General features: G+C 37.3%; 1 protein-coding gene across 1 annotated transcript; it reads left to right on the forward strand.

The window, feature by feature from the left end:
* Nucleotides 1–2354: 2354 nt before the first annotated feature.
* LOC115994889 (probable pectinesterase/pectinesterase inhibitor 51) lies at nucleotides 2355–5902 on the forward strand. Its single transcript, XM_031119211.1, has 2 exons — nucleotides 2355–3676; nucleotides 5015–5902. The coding sequence occupies exons 1-2, from the start codon at nucleotides 2632–2634 to the stop codon at nucleotides 5698–5700; spliced, it is 1731 nt and encodes a 576-aa protein (XP_030975071.1). The 5' UTR covers nucleotides 2355–2631; the 3' UTR covers nucleotides 5701–5902.
* Nucleotides 5903–10784: the final 4882 nt, after the last annotated feature.

Here is a 10784-nt window from a genome sequence, read left to right on the forward strand (position 1 = left end):
AGACATAAGTAGGGTCTTTGTTTTACATTGTTAATTTTTAATTACATAAATGATAAGCACTTCAAATCTTCCCAGAAGTCATCCCATCAATTAATAGTGTCTCATCCAAATTCACTCAATTTGGCCTTTATGCAATCTAACAAAATTGTGAATAAGTAAACTTGAAAAAAGAAAAAAAGAAAAAGTTATATCTATTTTTAACGCAAAGAAATTGTTAAGATACTCACAAATCACAATAACATATTTTTTTTAAAAAAATTTAAACATTCTAACAGCCAATAAACAAACTATACTTTTGTGCCATAGATATTTAAACATCCTCTTAGATTTGACCATTTCATTTTTCATTTACCAATTCAATGTAGACCAATTATTTAAACTGTTGTGAAGAATGTATACCCAATGCTAGTTTTAAAATGTTCATTTCTCTTTAGGTTTCGTGGATGACTGGAAAATACTGTACCATTATATTGCAATTCCCAAGATTCAGATTCACTAATAGCCAATTAACAATCTCTCCAACAAATCCAACAAAGTGCTACAATTGTTTCAAGAAGTTAATGGAAGGTACACAATAAAGCAGGTACATATTTTTATTCTCAAAAAAAATGTATTTAAAATTTGTTATTTTGACTGTCCATATGCGAAAGGGGTTTGGTATATGCATGTACGAAACTAAAAATTATTTCAGAAATTTTGTTTACATGGAAAAAGACCCAAACTTTGCTGTGTATATTAGTTGCATCACAGAACAGTCTCCTCAAATGACAAATTTAATTTCTCATTCTTTGAAGAAACAAATTACAAAAAAAAATTGCAAATAAGTACATAAAATACATAAGAATTGAGTTATTTGTATTCATTCCCAGATCCAAAGCAAACAATATAAAAAGTTTAATGTACCTAAGCAAATAATTAAATCTAAGCAAGATAAACTTGCTAAGGAAATCAAAATGAGAATGTAAAACTCACAAATAGCATTTATGGTTATAAAAATTAGGAAACCCAAAAGGCAAATTAATGACCTTATGAAATTGCATGAATCCTATAAAAAATTCAAGAGATTAAAAAAAGAGAGGATAGTAGATACCTTTTCTTTTTCACTTATTTTGCCAAGTAGATTATGTTACCTCTAGCCTAATACTCATGAATGTCCAAAAGGCAAAATAATGAACTTTACCTTGCAAGTTCCTCACTATGATAAAAAGGAGAGAAGGAAAAACAACTCATAACTGGGCATTTATATTCAATTACAATTTGGGAGAAGAGCGTGGAGTCCATAGATGTCTGTGGGATGAAACAGAGGAAGCGGATGAAGCGTCCAAGGATTGGTGGAGGTTTAAAATTTTGGGTTTTGTTTTTACTTACTGTAACAGTTGCTTTAGTTGATAAGTTTGATTTTGACAGTGGTTCCAAAGTTGATTTGGATAAGAATAAGTGGTTATTTTTCTGAGAAAGATGAATAAATAAAAAAAAATACTTTGAGCTCATATAGAACATCTGCTTATTTCAAATGTGTATATCGAGTTAAAATTGTATGAGTTTTATAGGAGTAAAATGTGGGAGAGAGGAAATCAAATGTGTATATCCAGTTTTTTTTTTTTTTTTAATTTTTTTTTATAATTTTTTAATACTGAACGTGAGGTATTTTTATTTTTATTTTTAATAAAATATTAGAAACATGTGTTAGAATAAGTGCCCTAGTCATTAGTGGAAGTGTTCTTATTTTGTAGGCAATATTTAAAAAAAAAAAATTATCTAAAATTTAGGACTTTTTTAAATTAGTAATTTTATATGTCCAACCCTACTATTTTAATTTACATATTTATCCCCGTTAGTTGAAAACTTGTAAGTAAGTATGATGAGAGTATTTTATGCATCAAAATTGAGGAATCTAAATAGAGAAAACCCCTTAAATAATAGTATAAATAATAATATAGATATTTTAATTATTTATCAAAACATGCAATTGCTAGATAATTTAATCCTCCCTTCATTTTGGGTGGGCAACAATTTCGGTGGTTTCATTGCATAATCAAATGTTGAGCCTAATTAGTAATTACACTAGTAAGTCTAGTGCCACATCTTTTGGCACAACAAATGCAACAACTCGCCGTATGGCGAGATGTAGTTGGTGGAGGGATGTCTCCATATGGACCCACTATCATCTCTTCATCAATCACAACTCATCATATGACTAGTTGTGGCATTTGTTATGCCAAAATATGTGACATCAAGCGGCGAGTTGTGGTCTTTATTGTGCCAAAATATGTGACACAAGAATTATTCGTAATTACACAGCATATCCACCCAAGCAAATGAGTCGGATCCTTCCTTCTGTCTCTCCCAAACCCGAACACCCCACCTCCAAATGGTTTCCTTCTATTTCGTCCTACCTTCACCGAAGACGACACACAGACTCACATTCCAGCCCACAAGAAACCCGTGACTCAGTCAGAAAGAGAGCCCGTGAACCCAATTTTCTAATTTTACTGTTTGTTTTTCCCCTAATATCTGTACTCAACCACTGTTGGTTAAATCCTACCATCAAATTCTAATCTATTATATCCCAATTCCATATCCAAATCAAATCACCCGACATCACCCACACTCCACTACTCTATATATATTATGACACTCTCAATCATTCATCAAAGAAAACCCACAAAACCCATTTTCAATTTCTTATCAAAAAAATCATCTACTTTACTTCTCATCACCATGTCCACTCTCTTCTTCCTTTCCCTCCTCTCTCTCATCCTCTTCTTCTCTCTCTCCTCCGCCTCTCGCCACCACCACCACTCTTCCCCCACCGCCAAACCCACACCCACATCCACACCCAGTTCTTTGATTCAACAAGTCTGTAAAGCCACTCGCTTCCCCGATCAATGCGTGAGCTCCTTATCCCAATCTAAACAACTGCCTGCAGATCCAACACCTCTCCAGCTCCTCTACTCATCAATCTCTGTCTCCTCTGATAATCTCCGTACAGCCCAATCAATGGTCAAGTCCATCCTAGCCTCCTCCTCAGGGAGCATAAACCGCACAACCGCGGCGACCAACTGTCTTGAAGTTCTCGACAATGCACAGTACCGGATCTCTATCACCACCAATGACGCCCTTCCACGAGGCAACCTCAAGAACGCTAGGGCTTGGATGAGCTCTTCTCTTCTCTCCCAATACGATTGCTGGTCAGCTCTCAAGTACGCAAACGACACGAGCTTGACGAACGAGACGATGTCGTTTTTGGACTCGTTAACCCACTTGACGAGCAACGCGCTGAGCCTGTTGTTTTCGTACGATAATTTCGGAAACGACACCGCTTCGTGGGTTCCAGCGAGGACCGAGCGTGATGGGTTTTGGGAGCCGGTGGGGAAGTCCGGTGGCGGGTTTAAAGGTGGGGTTCCGGCGGACTTGAAGGCGGACGTGACGGTGAGTAAGGACGGAAGTGGGTCCTATAAGTCGGTGCAGGAGGCGGTGAACGCAGCGCCGGAAAACGGTGGTGGGAAGAGGTTTGTGATAAGAATAAAGGCAGGAGTGTATGAAGAGACGGTGAGAATTCCGTTGGCGAAGAAGAATGTCGTGTTTTTGGGAGATGGGATTGGTAAAACGGTCATTACGGGGTCTTTGAATGTGGGCCAGCCTGGGATTTCCACCTACAATACGGCTACAGTTGGTAAGTTTTTCAATGCATATCTACTCTGTACTCTATACTCTATAGTGCTTGTTTTAGACTAATAATGGGGATTAGACTAGTTTAACTAATATAATAATGGATTTGGAGGACGTAAAGTAAATGTATTTTTTTATGGATAGGGAATGAAATAGTTTGACGGAAAAAATAAAATAGTACAGACCAAAAAGAGTAATTATAAAAAAGGAAAAAGAACTTTTTTTTTTTTTTTTTTTGGAGGCAAATGAAAAGGAAAAAGAACTTTGATGGTATCATTGATACAGGAGTAATTTTGAAGTGGAGAACAGGATGTGTGGGCCTAGTATTAGTCTAGTCTAACTAATAACGAAATTCTTATGCATAGGTGTTGAGTATTGACTATGAGAGAGAAAATGTAGAATTACACGCTTTCTTTTAGGCAGTTCCACATCCACTACTGCATTTGCATGTGGGTGGGGCTCTTTGTTCCCAGGCGTGAGTCAACAATACCACATGGTTTGGTCGACGTCTATATCTACTTCCACTCAAGCGTTCCTAATCCCAAATCCACTGCGAATTGTCTCGCCTAACTTTTACTTTTTTTTCTTCTGCTAAATTACTAATTAATCCTTTTAACTTTTCTTTGTTATTTATTCAGTCATTCAAACTTTTTTCTTTCCCTTTCATTTCAGTCTTTTAACGTAACCTGTTTTCAATTAAGCGGTATCCAAGCGTCCCATCTGGCAATTAGTTTATACTTTTTAGTATCTTTCATATTCTAAAACAGCATCGTTTTGGACAAACGTTGATGAAAGAACTACTACTCTGAAACGAATGAAATCTTTTAACGAAGTTAAAACACTGAAACGAAATAGATGAAACCTAAATAATTGAAATGAAAACATGTCCATGTTTCAATTTGTAATTGGTAAGTTAGCCTTATATATATATATATATGTTTTTGTTTTATTGAATAAATTATTGAGTTTTTAGCCATTGTATTTCTGACCATTAATTTTAACTGAATAAATGAAAAACCCGAAGTTATATTATGTTTTCAGTGACATTTAGAAGCACAAATCCATCCATTCATGTGAAGCTTATTTCGAAACCAAAGTGCTTGTGAAATGATTTTTTTTTTTTGATAGGTAAAATTAGGGAGTACATAAAATTGTGAAATGATTATAGTTAAAATGGTAACTTGCAAGACACTGTTGAGAGCTAAAAATGCAAATGATATCCTTCTTTGCAGGGGAAGAATTAATTGAGTCCAAAAAATGTAAATGTGAGGAAGCAGTTATAATGAGTTTGCTTTGTTAATCACTTCTTGTTCTAATGCTTTAATCATCCATTCCTGGGCAGCTGTTCTTGGCGATGGATTCATGGCTAGTGGTCTCACAATCCAGAACACAGCCGGTCCTGATGCCCACCAAGCAGTAGCCTTCAGATCAGGCAGTGATTTATCTGTCATCGAAAACTGTGAATTCCTAGGCAATCAGGATACTCTTTATGCTCAGTCACTACGCCAATTCTACAAATCATGCCGGATTCAAGGCAATGTGGATTTTATTTTTGGAAACTCGGCGTCTTTTTTCCAAGACTGCGAGATCTTAGTTGCTCCTCGGCAAATTAAACCAGAAAAAGGCGAGACTAATGCCATCACTGCACATGGCAGAACAGATCCTGGCCAGTCAACAGGTTTTGTTTTTCAAAATTGTTTGATTAAAGGCACCGAGGAATATATGAAATTGTACAATAGCAATCCCAAAGTACACAAGAATTTCTTGGGGAGGCCATGGAAGGAGTACTCCAGGACAGTTTTCATACAGTGCAACATAGAAGCTCTTGTTTCACCACTAGGTTGGCTGCCATGGAGTGGCAATTTTGCGTTGAAAACACTTTATTATGGGGAATCTGGGAATTCCGGATCAGGTTCAACTTCGTCCAAGAGGGTAACTTGGAGTAGTCAGATCCCTGCACAACACATTGACACATATTCAGTTGAGAATTTCATTCAAGGAAATCAGTGGATTCCACTATCCAAATAATTAGCTAGTCCTTTTTTTTTTGGTTAAGATTAGCTAGTAATGAGTCATAAGAGAGTTTAGAGCTTGTTTTATTTAAACATGAAACCTTATATTATGTACCCGTTTGGTTTCGGCGTTTATTGTGTTTACTGCGTTTCAGCATTTTGGACATGGGACCCACGCTACAGTTGCACGCAGTGAACGCGTCCTTCTTCTTCTTCTTTTTTTTTTTTTTTTTTTTAACCGTTAACGTTGACTTTTCCTGCGAATAGTGCACCCGTGTACTGTTCATGGATCTCACAAACTTTACTTTTCAGTAACTTTTTCGTTAAAAATGGGTCCCACGGTATTATTCACACATTTAAAAATTATTTTGCTACAGTGTTTTCAGTTTCAGCAAAAATAAGCTCAATCCAAACAGACCCTATAATGTCAAGTGATAAATTTGTTTAAATGAAATTTATTTAAAATTTTGAAGTTTAAAGGAAACTTATCCAAACTAAGGTTTTAATAAATTATATGAAATTGTATAAGATTTAAATGAAATGTTTTTAGAAACTTTCAATAGGAAAGAATCAATTTGAGTATACTTCAAATATAAAAAGGCTATTGAATTTTTGTTATATATTATTGTGGTTGCCTAGGCCACAATGATGAAGCATGTGTTGAATGGCTAATATGTAATGATAAGAGTAGGAAGGGCAACTTCATGGTGCATGGTTGAGGGTTTTGCCTATTCAAGTTAAAAAAAAAAAAAAAAAAAAAAAAAAAAAAAAAAAAAACCTTTGTATGATATTCACACTTTGTTTAGGAGCTTATAAAAGAATGGAATGGAATATAATGCATTTAAGAAATAGAAAGGAAATAGAAAGGGAATGAAAAGAAAGCAATATAATGAAATTAAGTAACTTTATTTGAAATTTTTGTTTTAAATAGTTTCAACTTATGAAGTTCACTCTTAATGATTGCTTTTTATTATGAACCTAGTGCTTCCTAATGGGGACGGATGAGAATAATAGGGAAATTAACTAAATTTGAAATAGTCACCTTCCATAAAGGAAGAAAGATATTAAGAGAGAAATATGCACTAATGCTCTAAGTAATTGATTTATTTTTCAATGGTGAAAATGTGATTACAAGTAGGTATTTATAAAACCATAAAACTATTCTATCGGCCCACATGGCCTTATCCCAATGATCCTATTATTTCCCATATACATTAATAATTCCTACATGTGTTAAATGTGATTAACATGCTTGGAATTGTAGTTAACTAACTAAATGCATTCTATACCTAAATGTGAGTTCCTAACATTTCCCTCTTCTAAGTGAATGACTAGTATTGCCATATCTTGTTCTTTTAAAAAATTGATGTGGTGTCATGGGATTGACATTGAAGACAAAGATCATCCCATTACGGCAATTTATTAATTTCGAAAATAGCAATCTGGGCGAGCAAATTAGAAATGGAACATCTAGTATACTAGCTTAGTGACTAGCTGTGTTGGTCCGTTCCCAACAATCCTGGGCTTTTGGGCCTTGACCTCCAATTTACTTATATTCTGGGTTGGGCTTATCCCACAGTGGGAGGTCCAAGAGGTGTTTCTTTAAGTATATGAGAGAATTAACATTTCTTTTACACCAAGCCCCCCAGTTCTTAGCTTAGCCGAGATGACCACTAGACAGCCGAGCTTCTACCCTAGAATCTGAGCAAGGTTCCCTTATCCCCGAGTTAAGTCTTTTCTTACTACTCTCGTGTTTCACTTCCCAAAATTTTCCAAACTCCTACATCTTGCCTCTACTCCCCTATTTATAATCTCCCCTTAGTGGGGTTGTCATGATGAAGGGGTTTTTTCCCACGTTAGTGGGTCCTTCTGCTCTATATTCCTGACTAGATAGGGCCCATCGTCTGTTGCTGATATGATCTTCTTGGAACTTGTGCCAGACCTTGATTATTGCTCAATGGATGGATTCCCCATGGCATTATCCTTTGTTCAAGTACGTCGGGGGGATACGCGGTCTAAATGTTCGGCTAGGCCTAACTAGACTCGGTTTAATGTCAAAACAGATCGAGGCCCTTCGGGAATGGGTTGCCAGCTTGGGAATAGGCTGGGATTCTTGGTTTGCACAATAGCCCCCTACGATCCAATTTTCAAATCATGGGAATAGGATCATAGTCCTACTTTCGACACGTGTAGGATCATGCTTGATGTAACCGTTGCCTTTCAGGGATGTCAAGCGTCAGGTAATGAATGCGCCAAATTTGATAATATGCTCTTTATGCACATGCTGAGCCAGCTGTCAGAATCAATGGCCAGGATTGCCTCACCGTTCAGTTACCGAGGCATGCGTGGGATGAAGTGTAATTGTGGTTGGTAAATTTCCTACCCAAAGCATTTAATGAACTCCCCCTATAAATAGCGTTTGAATCCATCTGATTTATTTTCTCTACTTCATTTCTTTCTCTCGAGTTTCAGTTTAAAGCCTTCTAAGTCCCAAGTCTTCCTCTCCCCGAGAACACTCCTCCTCCTTAGAACGCTTCCCCTTTTGTAAGTCTTCTACTCCCAACTTTGTTCATTCCTTAGCTTTCATTAATAAAGGGATTTGCCTACTTAGTCAATACTGACGCCACTATAGAGGCCTTTAAGGCCAAGTACAATATCCCTCAGGACCTACACATTGATATTGTCTAGAAGAGGATATAGAGGATGAGAGGGTGTCGAGGGTGATATTCATTCCCTTAATGGTAGTCTTGAAGGGTGGGGTGAGATTTCCACTAGATTCTTTATTGTTAGAGACCCTTAGGTTTTATGGGCTTAGCCCCGACCAATGTCTGCCTAATTTTTATAGGGTAGTTGGCTGTGTCAGCTGACTAAATAGGCTATTCAACCCAAAACTTACCCACCACAATATTAACTTCCTATATAACTGTTATGGCAGCCTTACTAACAGCTACTACCTTAAAGTTTAGGACCCCCGAATAAGGTTAATATCCTACCTACCGAACTTTAACGGGAATTCCTAAGGGGAATTCATAAAGATGAGCAGAAACTGGCTTGTCGATTAGCTTACTTGCCCAATCTCACCTCAAAAAGCAAGTCGGTAACCCAAAAAGACTGTTATGCATTAGTCATCACATTATAGTTTATTTATTTTTATTAATTGCTCTATCTCAACTGTCATTGCAGATTCTGGGTACACTAGGCTGAACATCAACTTGGTTGAAGCTCGGGATTTGAACTGGATTCTCCGTTTTGAGGTATTTGTTTACTCTGACAAACAGTTCTGAGCTTTGCACCTCATACTCGACTGCACCCCCTCCTACAACAGCTTTCAGGACTCGGGAATTGCATTCCTAGCAAAGCAACCCCTATTGATGTACATCAACATGCGGTTAAAAGGATTCCTACTGGACATTTTGGAGAACGAAGCTCGACAAAGGGGTTCTTGCAAAAGAAGGGCAGATTCCCTGGAACCATTCAATGACGGTTCATGGGACATGGTCTTCAGAGCAGAGATTCAACACAAGCCCGTGGGTGAAGTTGAGGGCACTGAAACTGAGGAGACAATGGTCTAAAGGAGGGATGTTTAGCTAACCAACTACTTCCATGGAGCTCGGACTCTTAGGGGGCAGACACTTCCTCCCCAATTTGCGGTGGTGACTCTTGGTTGCGGACGAAAGAGGCAAAGGATACTCAGTAGCTCAAGGGAGCAGGCCAGAACCCAACCCTTTGGAATGTGACGCTTCTATTCCCCTCATTGTAGTTGACCCACTAGTCTCCCAACGAGTTGTCTTTCTCAAAGGCAAGACAATAGGCCACCGATTATGGGGACGAAGGGGACCTCATCATCCACCCCCTTAGCCTTGAGATATCACAATTCCTTCATGCTAGGTGAGGGGCCCCTTCCTTCTACATCATCCATACAAACTTGGAGAAAGGGTGATGACGGATGGGTAGCAGATAGCCTCGGGAAGGCCTTACTACTACTAGAGGACGTGTACTTTTGGGATCATATCACGGATAAGGACATTGTCCTCAACGTGAAGTGGCATTCTGTAGCTGTAAGTATTCTTACACGGTCATTTTTAGTGACCTCGTATGTATATGTCCTTGTTGCCTCATTACTAATGAGTTTTATCTCTTAGTCATAGGCCGCAAGCAAGAAGGACTTGAAATAGGTTGTGGAGTCTACCGTCCAAGAGAAAACCCAAGAGGTTGCTCAGGTTGAGAAGAGGTTGGCCTCTATTGACTTCTCGGGAGGCTGCTGATTAAAAGATGGAGGTCCTGAAAAAGAAGGTTGAGGAGTCTAACACCAAATTGACTCAGGCTCTGAGCGTCGTCATGGGCCAAGATGAAGAGCTCATGGCCACGAAGAAGAGATTGGAGAGTACTACGACCTAAAATAAAAAGAATAGAAATGAATGAAAATGAATGGAATGTAAGTAATTTTGTTTGAAAGTAACATAGAGACAATGGAATGAAATCATTTTATAACAATATTACTATTTGACCCCTATTTTAAAATAAAGGGTTGAATATATAGGAGTATTTTGGGAGTTTTAGTAAAAAATTCATTAAATCTAATTTCATTCTCTCTTATTCCTCCTAATTTAGGGGGGAATGAAAATTTGAGATTTTAAAGGAATAGAAAGGAATGAGTGTTTCTTTCTACCCATTCCATTCCCTCCCACTTAAACTCCCAAATAAAGGAATGGACTTTCTATTCCCCACGTTAAGACTTCCAAATAAGAGAAGGAAAGAATATTTTAAAACTATTCTTTTCATTCTTTTCCATTCCCTCCTCCCAAATGAGGGCTAAGGGTTTAATAAATTATATGAAACTAGTATAAGATTTAAATGAAATTTTTTTAGAAACTTTGGATAGGAAAGAACTAATTTAGGTATACTTCAAATATAAAAAGGCTATTGAATTTTTGTTATATATTATTGTGGTCGCCTAGGCCACAGTGATAAAGCATGTGTTGAATGGCTAATATGTAATGAGAAGAGTAGGAAGGCCAACTTCATGGTGCATGGTTGAGGGCTTTGCCTATGGTATCTAAGTTATAAAAAAAAAATTGGTATGATACTTAAACTTCGTTT

The sequence above is a fragment of the Quercus lobata genome, chromosome 6, assembly GCF_001633185.2.
Source record: "Quercus lobata isolate SW786 chromosome 6, ValleyOak3.0 Primary Assembly, whole genome shotgun sequence".
NCBI classification, from domain to species: domain Eukaryota; kingdom Viridiplantae; phylum Streptophyta; class Magnoliopsida; order Fagales; family Fagaceae; genus Quercus; species Quercus lobata.

What these genes read in the sequence shown, in the direction of transcription:
- LOC115994889 (XM_031119211.1), top strand. Translation starts at nt 2,632, where the DNA reads ATGACACTCTCAATCATTCATCAAAGAAAACCCACAAAACCCATTTTC. An exon ending in CTACAATACGGCTACAGTTG is followed by an intron (nt 3,677 to 5,014) that starts GTAAGTTTTTCA and finishes ATTCCTGGGCAG; the next exon opens with CTGTTCTTGGCGATGGATTC.